The sequence below is a fragment of the Mangifera indica genome, chromosome 7 (assembly GCF_011075055.1).
Source record: "Mangifera indica cultivar Alphonso chromosome 7, CATAS_Mindica_2.1, whole genome shotgun sequence".
Classification (NCBI taxonomy): Eukaryota; Viridiplantae; Streptophyta; class Magnoliopsida; order Sapindales; family Anacardiaceae; genus Mangifera; species Mangifera indica.
Window position 1 is genome coordinate 1,894,604 of NC_058143.1, and position 25,497 is coordinate 1,920,100.

A 25,497-nucleotide genomic window follows, 5' to 3' on the forward strand; every position below is an offset into this window, starting at 1 on the left:
CAGAAAAAATATCAATTAAGTGAAGTATTGTAATTAATAATAGAATATCTCTTATTTGACGAAGAGTATTCAGAGAACTCATCATCATGTAAGATTAAACTACTTAGATTTTCAACAATGTATTCATGTATTCAATCAATTCTAAATTCAATATTTCAGTGATAATTGATCTACGTATAGAGTATATATAGCGTATAGAATACTAAACATCAATGGTAGAGGGTTAGACAAACATGATGTGTCATAAGATATACCGAACAGTAACATTTAAAACTACTATGCAAAAACTATGGATGGTACACATACCTTTTTTATAATAAGTTTGTTAGGCCATTTTGTTAAGGTCTAATAGATTACAATAGCTCATACTTGTCACCTAAATTAAAAGGTTTAATAGGAAGTGTAATTAACATTTATAATATGAGCATACAATATCTAACAAATTGATACTATATGCATTCATTTTCCCGGCTTTATTTTAATCAAATAAAAGCAAACCAAAAGACTTATTTCCATCCAAAGTTTAGTCCATTTCCTAACACCTATCCATGGGGTTTAAAAAATCTAGTACTCACTCATCATTTAATTTTAATTAAATTTTTTTGCTAATTGTAAGGGTAAAATTATTTTATCATTAATATGAAAATAAATAAAATGACATCTCATTTCTCTCACTCTTAGTTTAAAAAACTAACAATTTTTTCTACCCAAAAGTTTGAACTTGTAATTTTCCCTTTGCTAAGGTTTGATTTTTTCATTTAAGTTTTCTGACGACTAATTGATTCCAGCCAACAGAACCAATTGATCACCAAAAAGCCTAAATGGAAAGATCAAACCCTAATAAAAGAGAAATGCAAGTTTTCAAACTTTGAGATGAGATAAAATTGTTAATTTTTTAAACTAAAAGATGAAAAATGTTATGCAATTTTATTTATTTTACTATTAATGAAAAAATAATAAATTTACCCTTATAACTAATAGAAATTTTTAACTAAAATTAGATCAAGAGTGAGTATTTAGGTTTTTAAGACTCCATAGATGGATATTTGAAAATAGACTAATACTTGAAAGAAAATAAGTCTTTTGGATGATAAAAGCATAATCCATATATGCCCACTTAAGATATTTCATCATATCAAACATAATATTAATTTATATTTAATCATTTTTAAAAAAATTTAATTAAAATAATTATTTAATATTATTTTATTACAACAATTTTATAAAAATAGTTATAGGATATGCATATTAATTTTCAGATAATCTACTTTTATAATAAAAAATTACCCAGACAAAATGCAGTACTATTTTTATTATTATTGCAACAACTATTATTCTTCTTACTACCATTACTACTATTATTATTATTGTTATTACTACTACAATTATGGATAGAAGGATTATCACGATCGCCATTATTATTACTATTATTCTTGAAATGATATACCAATTGTGAGCGGAAAAATGTATATAATACGTATGCGAAAAACTAATCTAGTACTTTTTTAATGAATTTGAATGGAGAAAAGTTTCAAGCTTTAGGGTTGAGGTTGCAGTTTCTCACATTCTTCTCGGATCGACTGAAAAAGAATAGGAGAGAGATATCGTTCTCTGAAACTCAGAAACACGACATAAAAATAATGAAACTTATCAACACAAGCATAAATAACAATTTTGCATCCAAAATTAAACTCTATTAATGAAAGAATAACATTAATAAGTGAAATTACTATTTAATCCTATTATTTCATTTTTCAAAATTATTATATAACTCTAAATTAATAAAAAGTAAAAATAACCTTTTAAATATCTAAATTATACAAGATGTCACTTAATTTTTTTCCTTTCACTCTCACCCTTTTTTCCTTTCTTCTTATAGATAGAGATGTCTTTATTGTATAATTGTATATTAAGAGGTGAATTATAATTTTTGAAAATATCATGGATCTTTATGAAATTTTTCAAGGGGTTATCTAAAATTCAAAAAACATTTGGGGGTTTTTTGCAAATTTTTGAAATATTAATAGTTTCAAAAATGTGTTACACCCTCAAAGAATTAAATAAAATGCAATGTTATTTGAGTTTCAAAATTTTAATATTTAAAAAGTTTGGGTTTGATATAAAGTTGCTCTTTTTATTTTTAAAATTAATATAGTAAAATTACTAATTTGCCCTTACAACAATGTTAGTTTTTTTAACAGAATTTGAGTTTGCGTGGAAAATTTTTATTTTTGCAAACTAAGAATGGAAAAGTGTTCTTAGACCAAATCTTGGACACGAAAATGTAAAGTTCTCTTCATTTTTAGTCATAAACCCTTTGTGATCATTCTATTTCAAAATAATATTGAAAATTTTCTTGCACAGGGCATTAAATAAATTACTCAATTCTATTATTCCTCTTTGATTATAATTTTTTTATGTTTTCATGGCTAAAAAACTAGATTGATTACAAAAACAAATACAAATACTGACATATTTTCATATGATTAAATGATTTTATATTAGTGATAAAACAACATCTAATCACATTATAATACATCAACATTTTTACCTATTATTAGTGCAAATAGTATTACAAAAATACAAATAAAAATTTTCTTCCTCTCTTTTTGTTTTGCTTAATTGAGTATTAAAATAGAACACTCTAAACAATGTTTACACGTACAATTGATGCTTAGCAGAAACATAGATCAAAAATCAATAATAAAAATATGTATGTGATTTCATTCTAGAGAGAAAAAATATATATATACACATAAATGATGAATAAACTTACAGTACTGTATGAATATGAAAGGGGGTTATTTTGAAACCAATACATGATTTATTTAGACATTTATATATTCATATATGTACATATTAATTTAAATAAATAATAAATTAGGGTTTGTTAAGAAAATAATATTGGGATAATAAATCTTTTGACATATATATATGTATAAGTAATGTGTTTTATGCTACTAATTTATTTTTATTTTCCTCATATGCTATGATTTTATTCTAATCACTTACCTTTATAATATTATTCAACTATTTCAACATGATTTTTTTTTTTGGTAATATAAATTCTCTTCTAAGCATCATGAGCATCAATCCCAATTGTTCACCATGAGTCGCTTCTTCTTCTCTATGTTTCTATTTCGTTTTCTTTCTTCTCTAACTCCAACACTATCAAACTTTTGTTGGCGATTTAGGGTTCATGTAATCAACAACCTCAGCCGTGACAATCTTAAAATCCATTGCTGCTCCTTTGATGACGATCTTGGGGAGCATGACATAGCAATAAACAGTGAATATACGTTTAAATTTGGTCAAAATCCAGTCTTTCCGACTTGCTTAGTATGGTTCTAATCACAATGTAGTATAACCAATAATATAGATTAACTAGTTAAGATGTGAAATCTAAAACTTGGTAAAATAATGTAACTAATATAGGATAATAAAAATTGCTTTTTACACCCATTCTTTTGTATTATTTTAAACTCAATACAATGACATTTATGTAGAACAATGGGTTCAGACATGAAATCTAAAACTTGGAGTTAGACGACCCAACCCAAGTTAAACTCTCCATTCTTGTAAATAGACACGAATGCATATGCTAGTGTCATCTAATTATACCCATATCAAAGTGAGAGACTCTAATAGTAGATTGTTGGACTACTCTCCTGTTTAACGAATCGATTTAATCTATTGAATTTCCTTGTTATAATATTTATAATATATATATATATTTAAAAAAATACTTTTTATTTTAATTAATTTCCCTTGTAATGATTTGGTGATGAATTAACATAAAATCATAGCTTATAAATCTATTATGTTCTCCTAGCTAACAAAATTAGAATAAGAATTTTCTTCATCTCTTTTGTTTTGCTTGATTGAGTATTGAAATTGAACATTTTAAATAACGTTGACACTTAAGCTATGGTAGATCTATAAACAAAACTGAAGAGTCAAAATGAATTAAAAAAAATGAGCAATACTATGTGTACCCACTTTGGGTACATAAATATATACACACTCATATGTGTCATCATATGATAGGTTATTGTTTTATTTTTAATTCAAAATCATCCAATCACATGATAACATATATATTTGTGTACCCAAAATGGGTACACATAGTTTTATTGAAAAAAAATATTGGAGAGATTACTAACAAATATTGAAATCTAAAAGTAATCATTTTATATTAATAATTTTTTTATGTGTTAACCCATAATTTTTCAAACCGAAGAGGGTTAGTTGACCACCTTGACTCCGCCATTGAACTTATGCATGTATTTATGTATGTATATATGTATATATGTATGTATGTATATGTGTTGTGGACTCATTATAAATAATAATAAAATTTATTTGTGTAATAAATGTAGGATTGAGAAAATCTAAAGAATCTTTGTAGCATTTATGGAAATGAATGTTAAAAATAGTAACTTGTTATTGTTCCTCATACCATATTTAAATAATTTATTTTTTTAATATTTCATTTTTTTTTTATTTGATACCTTAAACTTTTTAATTGTAAACAATCTTATTCAAATCATGGTAAGTAAACTGTGTAACATATCATAAATCAAAAATCTGATTTTTTATATTGTGTGTCTCGCTGTATGATACATTTTTTAAATAATAATAATAAAATAATAAAAATTTCTAATTATCACATTATCATTTTAAAAAAACACAAAAATCATTTTTTAAAAATATTTTTCGATTCATATTGATAATATGTATGATATCGTATCCATATATGATCCTATTGAATACAAATCATCCACATTGAAAGAAACTAGGACATCCCTAAGAAAAATTCTCATGACTTCTTGTAATTACATAATTTTTTTTCTTTTTTCATTTTTAAGCTTCTTAAAACTTCATGTCTGTAATCCTAACTTGTATGATCAATCAAGAAGAACGAATTATAATTTGTTTTTAGATAGCATCCAAATAATACAAAGAATATATATAATACAATAAATATATCATAAATAATATGAAAATTTTTATCATTCATTAATATTAAAAGCAAATATAAGCATAAACAAAAAGAAATTATTATTTTTTTATTATTATAATTATAAATTATTGTTTACATGAAGGACTTCGTTTTTACCAATTATACCTTTTAACCCACGATTTATTATCGTTGCTAAAATAGAATCCATCATCTCGCACAGACCAAAAACAATTCCCAGTAGCACGGCAAAAATTGCCTTCATAACCAATACGAAAGACATAAATTACCTTTTGTGACGATCCATGTATAAATCCACACCAAAAAACAGTCGTCCCAAAAAAGTCCCTTGTAAATTTGAATAAAAATTCATTATTCATCCAAAGAGTATGCACTCCAAGATTATCATCCAACGATTTACAATGAATAATAAGTGGATTGTCATTGTTTGCATAACCATTGATTATATGAACTTTGTACTTCCAGCGAAAAACAAATTTTTCTTCACCATCTGCTTGTATTAGAGACTGAGAAAAATGAAAAATAACCAAGAAAAAAAGGAAGAAGGAGAAGTTATTCATGGTGAATAGATAGGAGGATGATTAGGATTTGAACTTACAGTAATTTTAAATCCCATCAAGCAATTTATACTAAAAAATGGACAACTCTTGCAAGATGACTAAGAAACTTATTTAAAAAATAATAAATTGTAACCGAAAATATCATATTTCCTTGTATAGATTAAAAAACATGATTACCATGGTTAGGAAAGCATAAAGTCAGAGTTGTTGGTTATATTTTCTAAGTTTAGTTTAATTATTTTTATTAATATCCATAATTGTCCTAGGTATAATTAATTACATTAAAAAAAAGTCCACTCTAGTTAATTAGAGAACCAACATAAGTCCCTCAACCGTTATGTTTTTTGGTGTAAAAATAAATGACAAGGGTATAAGAGTGATGTTATATAAATTTATAATAATGATTAGTTTAGACATCGATAATGATTTGTCACTATGTGATTGAATGTTACTTACAATATATCTTAGTGTTCCTCTTTTCTAATTTTTACACTCAATTTATGTCATCAAGAATTCTCACTTATCCCTCCTTTTTTATGACATTACACATAAACTTATCCTAACATATTATTGCACATAGCCTCGTCATTAGGGTTCATCTCTCATCCTAGGCTACAAAGGTGAAAACACCGTGATCACACAAGGAATATCTATCACAATCTCTCTTTCAATGCACACAATTTATAAGTGGACTACTGAAAAGCCACCTAAAGATGGTTTTTATTGTAGATGTGTACATGAAACATCTCATTAGTCACATGTAACATTGACAGGTATGTCTAAGGGTATCTTTATCATTTCCACTTATTTTGATTTGCATTTTTAATTTTATAGGTGTATGTATGACTGTACACAATAGAAGTGTACACCTACACATGAGTGAAAAAGGAAAGAATTGTCATGTCAGTGTAGTGCATGAAATTGGATAACTGTTTAAGGATGTACGATCCTACATTCTAGAGATGTACGCTTGTACACCTATTGAAATGTGATGTTCACTTGTACATGAAGGGATGTTTGACCTTATGTGGTGTTTTAATTTTGGATGAGGATGGTTTCTAGTGATTGTGAATCATGGCTTTTGTTAAGAAACCATTGGTATGTTTGTGAATAAGGGTTGCACAATCGTATGTGACATTATTTCACCAAGATAAAAAAGGTGCAATGCTTTGGATTGGAAGATTTTTGCATAGTTTATCTCCAAAGTAAACAGAGGTCAAGAGAGGATTTCAATATGTTTAGCGGGAGTCGAAAGAGAGTTTGGAGTCACCAAAATGTCCATTTCCATGTGAAGAACTAAGCAATCACTAGAAGATAAGTATGTAGCTTGATTTTCCTAGGCAAAGTTTAAGCTATGTAGAATCCATATGCTAGGGTTTGATTTTGCATGAAATCAATGTTCTACGGATTATCAAATGGTCATATGATGATTTGAATGGTTTTAAAATGCACACATAGATTAAAGAATTGATGAGAAATGTGAGAAGGCATTGTTGGGTGGTCGAAAATTGATACAATAGTATTTCTAGATGATGATGTATTATCATACATACAAAGATGTATGTTTGTGTATCCTTTAAGTAAAAGACATTTCTCCATGAGTCTATATAATCCGGTGAAGATTTTCTTATATTATTTAAAATAATTCCCAATAACTAATTAAAGTAAAGTAATGATAATACAATATCCAACAAATTGATTTTAAATTTATTCATTTACTCGATTTTATTTTAATCAAATAAAAGCAAACCAAAGGACTTTTCCCACCCAAGGTTTAGTTTATTTCCTAGCACTCACCCATGGGGTTTTAAAAACCCCACACCCACCCATCTTCCAATTTCAGTTAAATTTTTTAGTTAATTATAAAGATAAAATCATTATTTTACCATTAATGTTAAAATAATAAAATTACATCTCATTCCTCCATCCTTAATTGAAAAAAAAAATAATTTCTTTCACCTAAAATTTTAAAAACTTGTATTTTCCCCTACTAGGGTTTGATTTTTTCATTCAAATTTTCCGACGATCAATCGGTTCCAACTAACAACTGGAACCAATTGAACCAGAACCGACTGATCATCAAAAAGTCCAAATGAAAAAATAAAACCCTAACAAGGGGGAAATACAAGTTTTCAAACTTTTAGATGAGAGAAAATTATTAGTTTTTTAAACTAAGAGAAAAAAATAAGATATAATTTTATTTGTTTTAATATTAATAATAAGATAATAATTTTATCCTTATAACTAATAAAAAATTTCAACTGAAATTAGATAAATAATGAGTATTTAGATTTTCAAAACTTCATGAGTTGGCATTTACAAACGGACAAAAACTTGGATGAAAATAAGTGTTTTGGCCAGTAAAAGCATAATCAATGTATACCAAGTTAAGATATTCCAACACATCAAACATAATATTAATTTATACATAATAATTTTTCAAAAACATTTAACTAAAATAATTATTTAATATTCTTTTGTTACAACAATTTATAAAAATAGTTATAATACATACATATTAATTTTCAGATAATATATTTTTATAATAATATTTTATTTTTTATAATAAAAAATTAACTAAACAAAATGCAATATTATTTTTATTATTATTGCTACGATTATTACTATTCTTACTACCATTACCATTGTTATTATTACTACAATTATGGTTAAGACTATTATCACGATCACCATTATTATTACTATTATTCTTAAAATGGTATACAACCTGTATGCGAAAAATGTATATAATACGTATGCGAAAAACTAATGCAGTACTGTATTAATGAACTTGAATGGAGAAAAATTTCATGCTTCAGGGTTGAGGCTGCATTTTCTCACATTCTTCTTGGATCGATTGGAAAAGAACAGTCGAGAGATATCGTTCTCCAAAGCTCGGAAACACAACCTAAAAATAATGGAACTTATCAACACATGCTACCAAAAGGATTATTGCTGAGTGGCAAATGAGAACAGAAAAAATCAGGAGAGTTATGCAGTTGAAAATGACTTACTGCAATGAGCTTCCCAGCATTTTCAGGTCTCTTTCCAACCTTAATTGCAGCAGCAGCTGCCGCGCCAGAAGAAATGCCGACCTGATATTTAATCATTAAAAAGATGTTAAAGATAAGTCATACATACAGATCAGGCATAAAGAATTTGACACCAAGTCAAGCAAGAAAACTTAAGAAACGAGTTCAAAAAGAAAAAATAGGGACAAACCCTCCACAACCCCTCAATATATATTTTATTATTATTATTATTATTATTACTATTTGTTTCATTTGATAATCCAGCAGCCCCGAATCTATTTGAAAAGCTGAGTTTGATCTAGAGCCCCTATCAAACCCTCTAGAACCCCTTGACCTTGCTTTGCAAAACTGAGCTAAAAAATAGAGCAAAGCTAAGTTTGATCTAGAGCCTCTATCAAACCTTGCTTTGCAAAACCGAGCTAAAAAGTAGAGCCTACATAACACTACAATCCTCGGGATGTGACAAAATGGTTTTTGGCCATCTAGGGTCTGAGGGCAAACCACAAGCCTAATTGCTCGGCTATCCCCTCATGTTGCAGAAGAGTGTCATTTGACAAACCCATAATCTAGAAAACAAAAATATAGCATTTAATCACGCCCATTGACAAGGGACTCATGGATCCAGATTCGGTTTTCTTTGATGTCAAAGCATTTAAAACTTTGAAACTAATAAAAAGCACTAACTAACAAGCCTTCCTCGAGTGCTACTTGCTTTGCAGTTTCAACAGCTTCATCACTGGATATCTGCAAATTCCCATTGTACGACAAGTAAGATATTGTAAACATTAAAAAATCTGCATATGAAACTTAGGCGTACAATTAAAAACACAATGGATGGCAAAAGGAGAAATTAGAACGAAAAAATTAAAATAATCATTTGCATCATGTAAATTTACAAAGGAATATTAAAGTAATTTTTATCATAGATCAGGAAAAGCTAAATTACCTACATTCATTTATGGTCGTAATGATTCCAGTTCAACGAGCAATTAGAAATGCACATATGTAGGTCATTCAATGTAGTAGAAAGAAGACTTCACGTAGTATTCACCCATAAACAATGAAGCACACAAGAAAGATTGATAACAGGTCAAATATGTCAATCAATTTGCAATCAGTCGTGCACTGCTAGAGGAATGTACAACTTATTCTGAAAGGCAAGTCCAAATAGATCTAAAACATATGCAATTAAATTTTTAATTTTTAAGAACGTAAAAGAGTCGCAGGGTAATATTGTTAAACACAATCACACCAGAGGAGTGTGTCGGATGGTATTAAGCAGGGTTTTCATGTGTTCCAGACTACTAAAGATTGTAGATCTGACAATATTGTCCAGCATCAAACATGATTTAAAAAAATGGTGAAGCCAGGGTATTCCTAGGCAAAGTTTAAGCTACGTAGAATCCATATGCTAGGGTTTGATTCTGCATGAAATCAATGATTCTACAGATTATTAGATAGTTATATGAAGATTTGAATGGTTTTAAAATGCAAACATAGATTAAAGAATTAATGAGAAATGTGAGTAGGCATTGTTAGGTGGTCAAAAATTGATAGAATAATATTTTCAGATGATGATGTAATATCGTACATACAAAGATGTACGTTCATGTATCCTTTAAGTAAAAGACATTTCTCCATGAGTCTATATACACTTGGGAGTGTTTTACAATTATGTTAATGTACAATTGGACATTATGAGGTGGACATTTTGGCTCTAGCTGCTAGAGATTCTACTGTGTTGGTAAGTCTTAATGTTTGAGCCTTGTTACTCAGCCAAACTGGCCTTGCAATATGGCCAAAGCTTACCAGTTTTGCATGTTCAGACTGGTGGACCTAGCTGGGAAGTTCCATTGGGAAGAAGAGACTCCAGAAGTGCAAGCTTGAGTGGCTCTAACAACAACATTTCTCCTCCAAACAGCACATTCCAAACACTTCTCACCAAGTTCAAGTTGCAAGGACTTGATGTAGTCGATCTTGTAGCCTTATCTGGTAAACTAACCATCAGGGTTTCTAGAAACCAAAAAGATGTGCATAATTCAATTCAAATCGTAAAATGAGACTGCATCACATAATTTTACCGTTTCTTATAGTTTATTTTAAAATCTAAAATGGTTTGATTTGGTTTAAAGTTTTTTCTGTTTGGTTTAAAAAAACTTTCATATCGCAATAAATCAGACCATGTACACCCCTAGAAACCTGACCATCTTTGAGTAATTTATACAAACATTTGATGCAGGGAGTCATACAATTGGGGATTCCCGTTGCACAAGTTTCAGGCAGAGACTGTACAACCAATCAGGCAACGGGCAACCTGACAACACTCTTGATCAATCATATGCTGCACAATTGAGACCCAGATGCCCAAGGTCTGGTGGTGATCAGAATCTGTTCGTCTTGGACTTTGTTAGCCCAACGAAGTTTGATAACGCCTACTACAAAAACATATTAGCTTCAAAGGGTCTGTTGAACTCTGATCAGGTCCTCTTAACTAAGAATAAAGCATCCATGGAGTTAGTGAGGAAGTATGCAAAGGACAATGAGCTTTTCTTTGAGCAATTTGCCAAGTCCATGATAAAGATGGGTAATATATCTCCATTAACCGGTTCCAAGGGAGAGATCAGAAAGCGCTGCAGACAGATTAACAAATAAATAAATTACCCATTTTTTCTTTCTATCCTTTAAATTGAGAAAAGTGTCAATCTTTGCAGTACCTACGAGCAGTGTTGAGTACTATTGGAAAGTAGAGAAGGTTGAGTTTAAGGGAGGATGTTACCATGTAAGGGTGAAAATGCTATTTCTGTAATGTGCCTGTGCCTTGATGGAAATTTGTAGTATTTCTGTGCTTTGCCGTTCTTTTGTAAATGACCAAGCGGCAAAATATTATTGTGCCCCTTGACTATAAAAACCGGTGAAAATATTTAGATTGTGGTTGGGCTATTCATTTTCTAATAAAAACGTTTTTTCTTATTCTTCCAGATTTTTCTCCTCTTTCATCTCTGACTCAATCTCATAATCTAAGGTTTGGTTTCTATAATTTCTTAACTAAATCGTAATAATAGGAAAGTCTTAATATAGTATCAAAATATAAATCAAACAATGGATTTAATAGTTTAAATATCTCTGAATACAAGTGATAATACACACAACTACGAACCGGGTGAGCCATTGATCTTGTAATGAATTTGGTTGATTTTGAGCGCTTAAGTCCCAAAGCAAATATATTGTGGAGTCCCTGCTAAACAATATGAGCCTGGCAGTGGCCATGGATTGAACCCAAATTAAGTTGATTTAATTTCGAAATTTAGTTTGAATTGAATTTGTTTAACTCGAGTTAAAATAAGGATAATTAGCTCTATTAGTTGTAAGGATAAATTACTACTATTAATGAGAAAAATTACTACTATAATTACGGATAGGAGGATCATCTCGATCGCCATTATTATTACTATTATTCTTAAAATGGTATACAACATGTAAGCGAAAAATGCATATAATACGTTTGCAAAAAACTAATGCAATACTTTTTTAATGAACTCGAATGGAGAAAAATTTCATGCTTTAGGGTTGAGGTTGCATTTTCTCACATTTTTCTTTGATCAATTTGAAAAGAACAGTAGAGAGATATTGTTCTCCAAAGCTTGGAAACACGGCCTAAAAATAATGGAACTTATCAACACAAGCATAAATAACAATTTTGCATCCAAAATTAAACTCTATTAATGAAACAATAGCATTAATAAGTGAAATTACTATTTAATCCCTATTATTTCATTTTTCAAAATTATTATATAATTCTAAATTAATAAAAATTAAAAATGACCTTTTAAATATCTAAATTATACAAGATGCCACTTAATTTTTTTTCTTTTCACTTTCACCCTTTTTTCCTTTCTTCTTATAGATAGGGATGACTTTATCGTATAATTATATATTAATAGGTGAATTGTAATTTTTCAAAATATCATGGATCTTTATAAAATTTTTCAAGGGGTTATCAAAAATTTTAAAACATTTGGGGGTCTTTTGAAAATTTTTGAAATATTATTTACCCTAATAGTTTCAAAAATGACTTTACACCCTTAAAGAATTAAATAAAATGCAACGTTATTTGAGTTTCAAAATTTTCATATTTAAAAAGTTTGGGTCTGATAGAAAGTTGCTCTTTTTAGTTTTAAAATTAATATAGTAAAATTACTAATTTGCCCTTACAACAATGTTAGTTTTTTAAACAAAATTTGAGTTTGAGTGGAAAAATTTTATTTATGCAGACTAAGAATGGAAAAGTGTTTTTAGACAAAATCTTGGATAGGAAAATGTAAATTTCTCTTCATTTTAAGTCATAAACCCTTTGTGATCATTCTATTTCAAAATTATATTGAAAATTTTCTTTCACAGGGCATTAAATAAATTACTCAATTCTATTATTCCTCTTTGATTGTAAATCTTTTATGTTTTCATAGCTAAAAAATTAGAATGATAACACTGCAAATACTGACAAAGGGTACAAACACAAATATAAATACTGACATATCATCGTATGATTAAATGATTTTATATTAGTAATAAAGTAACTTCTGATTATATTATAATACGTCAGTATTTTTACCTATTATTAGTGTAAATAATATTACAAAAATACGAATAAAAATTGAGTATTAAAATAGAATACTCTAAAAAATGTTTGCACACACAATTGATGCTTAGCAAAAACATAGATAAAAAATCAATAATAAAAATATGCATGTGATTTCATTCTAGGGAGAAAAAATATATGTACACATAAATGATGATTAAACTTACAATACTGTATGAATATGAAAGGGGGTCATTTTGAAACAAATACATGATTTATTTAGACATTTATATATTCATATATGTACATATTAATTTAAATAAATAATAAATTAGGGTTTGTTAAGAAAATAATATTGGGATAATAAATCTTTTGACATATATATATATGTATAAGTAATGTGTTTTATGCTACTAATTTATTTTTATTTTCCTTATATGCTATGATTTTATTCTAATCACTTACCTTTATAATATTATTCAACTATTTCAACATGATTTTTTTTTTTTTTGGTAATATAAATTCTCTTCTAAGCATCATGAGCATCAATCCCAATTGTTCACCATGAGTCGCTTCTTCTTCTCTATGTTTCTATTTCTTTTTCTTTCTTCTCTAACTCCAACACTATCAAACTTTTGTTGGCGATTTAGGGTTCATGTAATCAACAACCTCAGCCATGACAATCTTAAAATCCATTGCTGCTCCTTTGATGACGATATTGGAGAGCATGACTTAACAATAAACAGTGAATATACGTTCAAATTTGGTCAAAATCCAATCTTTCCGACTTGCTTAGTATGGTTCTAATCACAATGTAGTATAACCAATAATATAGATTAACTAGTTAAGACGTGAAATCTAAAACTTAGTAAAATAATTTAACTAATAGAGGATGATGAAAATTGCTTTTTACACCCATTCTTTTATATTATTTTAAACTCAATGCCAAAATCTGAGAGAGCAGAGATGGTTCAATGCTGTGAACCAGAGAGCTCAAGAGAAGTAAGGAAGAATTTCGTTTTCTATATTGCTTGCTTGTTCAATCTTTACATGTAATAGTTTATATACTGTAAATCCTAATCTGCCTTTGGTAACAAAATATAAATTGTACAAATATGGTTGTGCTTTGAATGGAGAAATATTCTGCTAATCAATATGCGATCTTTGAAAATCTCGGATATGATTGAATGGTATAATATAGATATGATTTCCAGGGATAATGTAGGATCTCCAGGGATGTGATATGATCTTATTTCCAATGTGATATGATCTGATTTCTAATACTCCCCTCAAGCTTGTGGTTTGTAGATGTCATAAACTCCAAGCTTGTGTAGAAGATAAAAATGTTGTCTTGATCCCAAGGATTTGGTGAATATATCAGCTAGTTGTTCTGTGGTTCGAACATGGTAAGGTTTAATTAACCCTTCCTGTATCTTGTCTCTTACAAAGTGACAGTCAATCTCTATATGCTTCGTCCTTTCATGGAAGACTGAATTGGTGGAAATATCCTTCGCTGCTTTATTGTCACAATAAAGTGCCACCGGTTTTGAAATTGTCATGCCCAATTCTTTTAATAGACCATGAATCCATACTATTTCACAAGTTGTTTTTGCCATTACCCGATATTATGCTTCAGCTGAAGAAAGGGAGATAGTGGATTGTTTCTTCGTCTTCCATGAGATAAGTGAATTTTCAAGCTTTACACAAAAACCTGTCAGTGATTTCCTTGTCATGGGACATGATCCCCAGTCTAAGTCACAATAAGCCGTCACTTTCAAGTTCTTTTCTCGAGGAAACAATAACCCTAGACCCGAACATCCTTTTAGGTATTTAATTACCTTTAAAGTTGCATCCATATGAGACTGCTTTGGTGCATGCATAAATTGACTAAGAATCTGAACCGCATAACTAATGTCTGGTCTGGTCATGGTGAGATAAATCAGTCGTCCTACTAGCCGTTGATATTCGAGATGATTCTGTAATGGTGAATCTTCTACTGATTTCATGTGATGGTCATATTCTTGACTGGTGAGTTTGATGTTTTGTTCTACTGGGATGACACTTGGTTTACAAACAGATAATCCGGTGTCCGTTATTAGTTCCAAGGCATACTTCCTTTGGCTTAGGGCGATTCTATTTGCAGACCGAGCAAATTCAATTTCCAGAAAATATTTTGGAGACCCTAAATCTTTTATCCTGAATGATTTATGGAGATGATCCTTCAGCTTCTCTATTGTAATAGCGTCATTCCCAGTTATAAGAATATCATCTACACAGACCACGAGACATACGAATGAACCTTCTTGTTTTCTTGTGAACAAGGCATAGTCATGTTTTGACTGTTGGAAACCTAGCTTGATCAATGTCTCTGTTATCTTGGTGTTCCATTGCCGAGATGCTTGTTTTAAGCCATACAAGGACTTTCGCAGTCGACATACAAGATTCTCCCCCTGTCGACGAATTCCTGGTGGAACCTCCATATATATTTCTTCATCTAAGTCTCCATGAAGGAAAGCATTATGAACATCCATCTGATGAAGAGACCAGTCATGAGAGGCTGCAATAGCAAGAAGTGTGCGAATAGTAACATGTTTAATGACAGGTGAGAAAGTCTCCTAGTAATCAAGCCCTTCTTGCTGAGTGAACCCTTTTACAACCAATCGAGCTTTATAACGTTCAATGGAACCATTAGCCTGATGTTTGATTTTGAAGACCCATTTGCAACCAATGGGTTTCCTGTGAGATGGTCGTGGTACTAAGTCCCAGGTTTTATTGAGATATAAAGCGTCTAACTCTTCTGCCATTGCCTGACGCCAATGAGGTAATTGGACTGCTTCTGAATATGAGTTAGGTTCACGATGTGTAGAAATGTGGCTGATGCAGGCTCTGTGCCCTGGAGATAACCTGTCATAATTAACATATTGAGAGATATCATATGGTTCAGAGGAAACAACACAAACATAGTCAGTGCTCCAAATAGGAGGTTTTTTGGTTCGTGATGACCGTCTCAATGAAACCTGTGCAGGATCATCAGAGGTAACTGGAACATCCATGGATGGTAAAGTTGGATCTGGAATAGATGAAGGTGAGTTAACACCTTGTTCAAATCCTGTCGATATACCTCCAGTATTGCAAGACGATGGGATGACAACATATCTTTCTTCAAGGGATTCATTGTATGCCCTTGGCGGTGAACCAGTGGGTGTTGTATCTTCAATCTCTTCAGCAAAAGGAAAAACATCTTCATGAAATGTGACATCTCTACTGATGAAGAATTTGTCTGCAGTCATGTCATAGAGGCGATATCCCTTTTGTAGTGGAGGATATCCCATGAATACACAACGAGTTGCTCGGGTGTCGAATTTGTCTGTTTACTGAAGTTTAGTGAAGTAGCAGAGACACCCAAATACTCTTAAGTTCCTGATGTCTGGTTTTTTGCCAAATAGAAGTTCATAAGGTGTTTTGTCACCCAGAACCTTAGTTGGCATTCTATTAATCAGATAGGCTGTCGTGACCATACAATCTCTCCAAAATTTAGATGGTATTTTGGATTGGTGTTTGAGGGCACGGGCTACTTCTAATAGATGTCTATGTTTTTGTTCTACAGTACCATTTTGTTGTGGTGTGTAAAGACAGGAACTTTCATGTAGAATTCCCTGAGAGTCAAGGTAGGTAGTGGTGGTATGGTTAAAGAACTCTTTTGCATTATCTATTCGAATTCGCTGGATTTTTGTGTGGAATTGAGTGTGGACCATGGATACGAATTTCAGGAAAAAAGTATGTGTTTGGGCCTTTGAGTGCATAAGGTATAGCCATGTGGCATGTGAGAAGTCATCTACTATGGTAAGAAAGCATTTGGATCCATCATAATTAGGCGTACTATAAGGTCCCCAAATATCTAAATGGATCAATTGAAATGGTTTTGTGGTTGAAGTAGTGCTAGTGGGAAAGGTAGTGCGAGTTTGTTTAGCAAGGGGGCAAATGGGACACTTTGGATATGGGATAGTATGTGAATGCCCTAATCTTTGATGAGAAATTAATGAAACTTTATTAATTTGGTTTGTATTACAATAAGGAGAAGTAATACAATTTTTATTCAATAAAGGAAATGTCTTGGGGTTCGGTGTCCAGTAGTATAGCCCATGTTGTTCTTTACCCAAGCCCATCAGATTGTCAGTCGAATGGTCATGAAATGTGCATATAGTAGGTAGAAAGGTTACTACACATTTGTTGTTTGTGCATAGTTTGGAAACTGAGATGAGGTTAAAGCTGAATGTGGGTATACAAAAGGCATTTTTTAGTGTGAGTTTATCTAATTGGACATCTCCTATTTGTGTGGCTTGAGTTGTGGTCCCATTTGGTAATTTAACTGGTGTTGGAGGGGATAAATATTTTTTATTGGTACAGAATTTTGGAGAACATATTATATGGTCACTAGCCCCTGAATCTATTATCCAAACATCTGGAGAAATAAAAGTATTAAAACACGAAATCGTACCTACGTAGGAAGTGGAAATGTCGTTGCCCTTCGGTATCTGATTCAAAAGTTGGATCAGTTGATCATATTGTTCAGATTACAGTCCAGTTGTAGCTCCTACACTGGTTGAAGCAGCTTGGTTTGCAGTGGGCCCTTCTGCCTTCGTTCTGCTAGATCCAGGACGATCATGCAACTTCCAACAAGTGTCTTTGGTGTGATTACGTCGCTTGCAATAGTCACAATATAATTTTCCTCTTTGTTTGGGTGGTTGATTGTAATTATTAAAATTATTTGGACCTTGACGAAAATGGTTGAAATTTTGAGTGCTCATTTGATTTTGTGCTGTGGGCGAATAAGAACCGTTGGATCTCTTGACTCCATCTTGTCCATTCATTTTGCCAAATAAATTTAAAGCTTGAAGTTGCCCTAATTCATTATCCTCTCCAGCCACCTGCTTTCTTTGATAGGTATTGAGCGCTGCCACTCCTTTCTCTTCGTCATTGCCGATGCTTCTCTGGCTTTCATCTTAAACGGCAAGATGGTATGCTCGCCGTAGTGATGGTGCTTCTGCAAAGGTAAGTATGTGAGTTCTGAAAGCTACGAATCCTTCATTCAACCCCATCAGAAAATGCGTCAATCTCTCCCGTTCCCTTGCGTGTTGAATCTGTCGGAGAACCTCCAGTGGTGCAACGATCGACTCCTCAACGGCATCCAATTCGTTCCAGGTAGGCGAAAGTCTATTGAAGTAGTTCGTAACGCTTTGGTTATCTTGTCGGATCTCTGCAAGGGTTTGTCGAACACTATAGATTTTTGCAAGATCTAAAGCTCCATACATGTCTTTGATGAACCCCCACAGCTTGCCGGCGTCTTCTGTAGGTGGTAACCCAGCCGTAATTTCTTCAGTCAAACAGTTGCTGATCCAGGCTCGGACAAGGGTGTTACATCACACCCAAAATCGGACAAGATCGGGTTTCGATGGCATGGGTACAGTGCCATCGATGAATCCAATCTTGTCCTTTGCGATGAGCTCTCTTCTGAAATCTCTAGCCCACTATGCATAATTTTCAGCTCTGATCAGCGTTTGCTTTATCAACACAAGTTCCGATCCATCCGATGGTGAAGCATAAAGAACATCTCCAGGCTCTGGTTTGTTTTTGTTTGTGTGAACTAGCCGAAAGGCTGGCATTTACGATGTTTCAGTGGTGGATTCAGGCGATACAGGATCAAAGGACGTTGTTTTGGTTGGCTCTATCTAATCCGGTTTTTCTTTGTGCAGATTAATGAAGTGCAAGAATATTGAAACTGGACAGAAGATCAGAGAATGAGCAATTCGGAACGTTGCTCTGATACCATGCCAAAATCTGAGAGAGCAGAGATGGTTCAATGTTGTGAACCAGAGAGCTCAAGAGAAGTAAGGAAGAATTTCATTTTCTATATTGCTTGCTTGTTCAATCTTTACATGTAATAGTTTATATACTGTAAATCCTAATCTGCCTTTGGTAACAAAATATAAATTGTACAAATATGGTTGTGCTTTGAATGGAGAAATATTCTGCTAATCAATATGCGATCTCTGAAAATCTGGGATATGATTGAATGGTATAATGTAGATATGATTTCCAGGGATAATGTAGGATCTCCAGGGATGTGATATGATCTGATTTCCAATGTGATATGATCTGATTTCTAATACTCAATACAATGAAATTTATGTAGAACAATGGGTTCACACATGAAATCTAAAACTTGGAGTTAGACGACCAGATTAAACTCCCAATTCTTGTAAATAGACACGAATGCATATGCTAGTGCCATCTAACCATACCCATATCAAAGTGAGAGACTCTAATAGTAGATTGTTGGACTACTCTCCTGTTTAATGAATCGATTTAACCTATTGAATTTCCTTGTCATAATATATATATATATATATATATATATATATATACACACACACACACACTTTTTATTTTAATTAATTTCCTTTGTAATGATTTGGTGATGAATTAACATAAAATCATAGCTTATAAATCTTTTACATTCTCCTAGCTAACAAAATTAGAATAAGAATTTTCTTCATCTCTTTTGTTTTGCTTGATTGAGTATTGAAATTGAACATTTTAAATAACGTTGACACTTAAGCTATGGTAGATCTATAAACAAAACTAAAGAGTCAAAATGAATAAAAGAAAATATTGGAAAGATTAATAACAAATATTGAAATCTAAAAGTAATCATTTTATATTAATAATTTTTTTTATGTTTTAACCCATAATTTTTCAAACCGAAGAGGGTTAGTTGACCGCCTTGACTCCGCCATTGAACTTATGCATGTATTTATGTATGTATGTATGTATGTATATGTGTTGTGGACTCATTATAAATAATAATAAATTTTATTTGTGTAATAAATGTAGGATTGAGAAAATCTAAAGAATTTTTGTAGCATTTATGGAAATGAATGTTAAAAATAGTAACTTGTTATTGTTCCTCATACCATATTTAAATAATTTATTTTTTTAATATTTCACTTTTTTTTTATTTGATACCTTAAACTTTTTAATTGTAAACAATCTTATTCAAATCATGGTAAGTAAACTGCGTAACATATCATAAATCAAAAATCTGATTTTTTATATTGTGTGTCCCGCTGTATGATACATTTTTTCAATAATAATAATAAAATAATAAAAATTTCTAATTATCACATTATCATTTAAAAAAACACAAAAATCATTTTTTTTAAAATATTTGTCAATTCATATTAATAATATGTATGATATCGTATCCATATCTGATCCTATTAAATACAAATCATCCAAATTGAAAGAAACTAGGAAATCCCTAAGAAAAATTCTCATGACTTCTTGTAATTACATAATTTTTTTTCTTTTTTCATTTTTAAGCTTCTTAAAACTTCATGTCTGTAATCATAACTTGTATGATCAATCAAGAACGAATTATAATTTGTTTTTAGATAACATCCAAATAATACAAAGAATATATATAATACAATAAATATATCATAAATAATATGAAAAATTTTATCATTCATTAATATTAAAAGCAAATATAAGCATAAACAAAAAGAAATTATTATTTTTTATTATTATAATTATAAATTATTGTTTACATGAAGGACTTCATTTTTACCAATTATACCTTTTAACCCACGATTTATTATCGTTACTAAAATAAAATCCATCATCTCGCACAGACCAAAAACAATTCCCCGTAACACGGCAAAAATTGCTTTCATAACCAATACGAAAGACATAAATTACCTTTCGTGACGATCCATGTATAAATCCACACCAGAAAACAGTCTTCCCAAGAAATTCCCTTCTAAATTTGAATAAAAATTCATTGTTCATCCAAAGAGTATGCACTCCAAGATTATCGTCCAATGATTTACAATGAATAATGAGTGGATTGTCATTGTTTGCATAACCATTGATTATATGAACTTTGTACTTCAAGCGAATAACAAATTTTTCTTCATCGTCTGCTTGTATTAGAGACTAAGAAAAGTGAAAAATAACCAAGAAAAAAAGGAAGAAGGAGAAGTTATTCATGGTGAATAAATAGGAGGATGATTAGGATTTGAACTTACAGCAATTTTAAATCCCATCAAGCAATTTATACTAAAAAATGGACAACCCTTGCAAGATGACTAAGAAACTTATTTAAAAAATAATAAATTGTAACCGAAAATATCATATTTCCTTGTATAGATTAAAAAACATGATTACCATGGTTAGGAAAGCATAAAGTCAGAGTTGTTGGTTATATTTTCCAAGTTTAGTTTAATTATTTTTATTAATATCCATAATTGGCCTAGGTATAATTAATTACATAAAAAAAAAAGTCCACTCTAGTTAATTAGAGAACCAACATAAGTCCCTCAATCGTTATGTTTTTTGGTGTAAAAATACATGACAAGGGTATAAGAGTGATGTTATATAAATTTATAATAATGATTAGTTTAGATATCGATAATGATTTGTCACTATGTAAATTGAGTATTACTTACGACATATCTTAGTGTTCCTCTTTTCTAATTTTCACACTCAATTTATGTCATCAAGAATTCTTACTTATCCCTCCTTTTTATGACATTACACATAAATTTATCCTAACATATTATTGCACATAGCCTCGTTATTAGGGTTCAACTCTCATCCTAGGCTACAAAGGTGAAAACACCCTGACCACACAAGGAATATCTATCACAATCTCTCTTTCAATGCACACAATTTATAAGTGGTCTACTGAAAAGCCACCTAAAGATGGTTTTTACTGTAGATGTGTACATGAAACATCTCATTAGTCACGTGTAACATTGACAGGTATGTCTAAGGGTATCTTTATCATTTCCACTTATTTTGATTTGCATTTTTTATTTTATGGGTGCATGTATGACTGTACACAATAGAAGTGTACACCTACACATGAGTAAAAAAGGAAAGAATTGTCATGTCAGTGTAGTGCATGAAATTGGATAAGTGTTTAAGGATGTACGATCTTGCATTCTAGAGATGTACACCAGTACAGCTATTGAAATATGATGTTCACTTGTACATGAAGTGATGTTTGACCGTATGTAGTGTTTGAATTTTGGATGAGGATGGTTTCTAGTGATTGTGAATCATGGCTTTTGTTAAGAAACCATTGGTATGTTTGTGAATAAGGGTTGCACAATCGTATGTGACATTATTTCACCAAGATAAAAAAGGTACAATGCTTTGGATTGGAAGATTTTTGCATATTTTATCTCCAAAGTAAACAGAGGGTCAAGAAAGAACTTCAGTATGTTTAGCGAGAGTTGAAAGAGAGTTTGGAGTCACCAAAATGTCCATTTCCATGTGAAGAACTAAGCAATCGCTAGAAGATAAGTATGTAGCCTGATTTTCCTAGGCAAAGTTTAAGCTATGTAGAATCCATATGCTAAGGTTTGACTCTGCATGAAATCAATGATTCTACAGATTATCAAATGGTTATATGATGATTTGAATGGTTTTAAAATGCACACATAGATTAAAGAATTATTGAGAAATGTGAGAAGGCATTGTTAGGTGGTCAAAAATTGATACAATAGTATTTTCAGATGATGATGTATTATCATACATACAAAGATGTATTTTTGTATATCTTTTAAGTAAAAGACATTTCTCCATGAGTTGATGTATGCTCAAGAGTGTTTTAGAATTATGGTCATGTACGATCGTGCATTATGAGGTGTACACTCGTACTTAGCTTAAGTGAACACATGGGCATGAGGTATAGGAGTGTGTGACAAAGTAGAATGTGAGACAACAAACATTAGCCTAACATTAAGTGAATGTTAGTCAAGATTTAGGGTGTACGTTAGTAACACCAAGGGGTGTTCACTCGTATATCACTTGGTAGAGGTTCGGGTGTATAAGGTCTTAGTCATGCCTATACAAAGTAAATGTAAAAGACAATTTTACCCTTATATTGTGTGTTGGAGTGAGGATAAGGCTAATAAAGCCTTTCTAAGAGCAATTAGAGATAACTAACTATTCTAATGTGCTTGATTATGTAAAAGACGACACGAACCCTAAAATGAAGTAGATTTGGGTTGAATTCAAGAAAGTGAGAATGTAACACCTCTTTCCAAACACATGCCTCTACACAGAATATGCCCCCAAAGTGATGTGCGCAAATTAACTTATTAATGAAACAACGGAATATGAGCATACAAAACTTAATTTCATACGAAGTTATAAAAAAAAAACCATAAACCAAGTCCACAATATAATTATAATAATAGTGCATCAAAATCTCAAATACTCAAAACATGTTTGAAATAAACATCCTCAACAATGAGTGCACCAAATAATAATAGTATGCGATATAATAATGGCTTATAAAATTATAAATAAATAACATTCTTGCCCCTCTGCCTCATATAACGAATTAAAATGGACTGCTAACATCTCACAAAATATCGTACTAACCACAATGCAACTATATATGTTCTTAAATATCAAAGATTAACAAAATTAATGAAACATTAGAAATTTTAGATAAAAGATTTGAGTTTATACTTTTATCAAATTTATAAAACTTTGAAAAAATTATTTAAAAAAAAACTATAAATGTTCTTACGAAACATTTTGGAGGTAATCATTGTTGTCGCACTTGACAATGTTACTAGTATCCTGGAGATGATGGTTTTTATTTTAGCAATGATAGTAAATCATGGCACAAAAAGTACATCTGGACATTGTAATCATTGTGTAATGGAATAATAACAGCATGACAAACAATAAAAAAATAAAACTAAGATTGGATGATAAAAATTGCTTTTTTACTTTCATTATTTTGTAATTTGTATCCCCTAATTCATCTCTAAATTGTGAAATAAAACCCTAAACATTATCAGCATCAATCCCAATTATTTAGGGTTAGTATTTTATAAATTAGGATGAAAAATTATGGAATTTATACTAAAAATAATAATTATAATTTAGCATTTAAGGAAATAAAAAAGCAAACGCTAAAAAAATTCAATTGCTTACTTTTTTGTTATTTTTAATATTTAATAAAATTAATTTACTATTTAAAAATAAATTTATCACATTTATTATTATTTTGATAAGATCAAATTTATTACATAACAATTTTAGTTATTTAATTGTTTACTTTTTTAGCTCGTTAGTACTTAGTATTTATACATTTGTACATAAATTTTAACTTAGGAAACAATTTTTTTTTACAGTAAAAAAAAATTAAAATAAAAAATTAACTTTGAGATATTGAGTATTTAAAAATTCAAAATTACCGATTAAAAATTAAATAATCATACCATTAGCCCACCATTGATTTATATTAAAATAGTTATAAAAATAAAATCATATGATTTTAGTAAGTGTATATAATGAATATTTTTTCCTTTATATCTGATTAAAAAATTAATTATGATAATATTTCTGATCTTGACTTATTAATTATTTATTAAGAGTATCTTATAAAGATAATTCATCTTCTTCTCCTTTGATTTTTTTAGTGAACTTATCATCAACCAAGTAAGCTTCTTACTATTTGGCTCGATTGTAATTAATCTAATCTTGAACGAGTTCATATCGAATATGTGAATTTTGCACTAGGCAAGAATATGAAAAATGACTTTAAAAAAAAAGAATTGGACATTAAAAAATATAAAAAATAATCAATATTTTTATATTCGAACTGTCCGAAATGACATCTCACACTGATGTAAGATTACCATTACAATTCCGACCAAATCGAATCTACACCCAATCCGGGTCTAAAGATATTGTAAGAGAATGTTTTATTACCATATATATATATTTTATTTAAACCATACTAACTAATTGTTAGTTTGAAATCTCTGTACCGTTCCAATCATATCGTTTGTACCACCATATGTTGTCATTACAGAAGTAGAAACCGTCCTCTCTTACCGACCAGTAACATTGACCAGTACGACGACACTTACTTCCATCACGGTCTATATGAAAAATAGGGAACCGAGTACTCAGTGATCCATGTCTAAAATCACAATCAAAACGGGTAGGAAAGAAGATGTTTTTGCCAAATCTGAACGTAAACTCATTGTTCACCCAAAGATTGTGCTCTCCGAGATCGTCGTCCCTAGACCAACAATGGACGTACAGAGGCTGGTCATTGTTTGGGAAGCTATTGGTGATGTGAACTCTGTAATGCCAGCGAGCAACGAGCCTGTCTTCCTCATTTGCAAGTGTTGCAGACTGTAAAATAGGTAAAATAATGCAGAAGAATATCCAGAAACTATTCTTCATTATGAATCTGTTGTTTATGCTGTTTCTTCTTGTTGTTTTATGGATGGTAGAGGAGGGAATTTA

At 30.6% G+C, this 25,497-nt stretch overlaps 2 protein-coding genes and 1 long non-coding RNA gene across 3 annotated transcripts; 1 reads left to right on the forward strand and 2 right to left on the reverse strand.

Annotated features, from left to right (window-relative positions):
• Nucleotides 1-8,214: 8,214 nt before the first annotated feature.
• LOC123221374 lies at nt 8,215-8,761 on the reverse strand. Its single transcript, XR_006503261.1, has 2 exons — nt 8,556-8,761; nt 8,215-8,449 (listed from the first exon to the last, which is right to left on the reverse strand). It is a non-coding gene; the product is annotated as an uncharacterized LOC123221374 (long non-coding RNA).
• Nucleotides 8,762-10,327: 1,566 nt separating this feature from the next.
• Nucleotides 10,328-11,551, forward strand: LOC123220857 (peroxidase 72-like). The gene is made up of 2 exons (XM_044643446.1): nt 10,328-10,565; nt 10,813-11,551. The coding sequence occupies exons 1-2, from the start codon at nt 10,328-10,330 to the stop codon at nt 11,223-11,225; spliced, it is 651 nt and encodes a 216-aa protein (XP_044499381.1). The 3' UTR covers nt 11,226-11,551.
• Nucleotides 11,552-24,990: 13,439 nt separating this feature from the next.
• Nucleotides 24,991-25,434, reverse strand: LOC123220859 (S-protein homolog 24-like). Its single transcript, XM_044643447.1, has one exon. The coding sequence runs from the start codon at nt 25,432-25,434 to the stop codon at nt 24,991-24,993; it is 444 nt and encodes a 147-aa protein (XP_044499382.1).
• Nucleotides 25,435-25,497: the final 63 nt, after the last annotated feature.

Excerpts from the sequence above, each read along its gene's own strand:
- LOC123220857 (XM_044643446.1), top strand. The coding sequence starts at position 10,328 with ATGTTTGAGCCTTGTTACTCAGCCAAACTGGCCTTGCAATATGGCCAA. Across the intron at positions 10,566-10,812 it reads CGATCTTGTAGCCTTATCTG|GGAGTCATACAATTGGGGAT; the intron begins GTAAACTAACCA and ends CATTTGATGCAG.
- LOC123220859 (XM_044643447.1), bottom strand. The coding sequence starts at position 25,434 with ATGAAGAATAGTTTCTGGATATTCTTCTGCATTATTTTACCTATTTTA.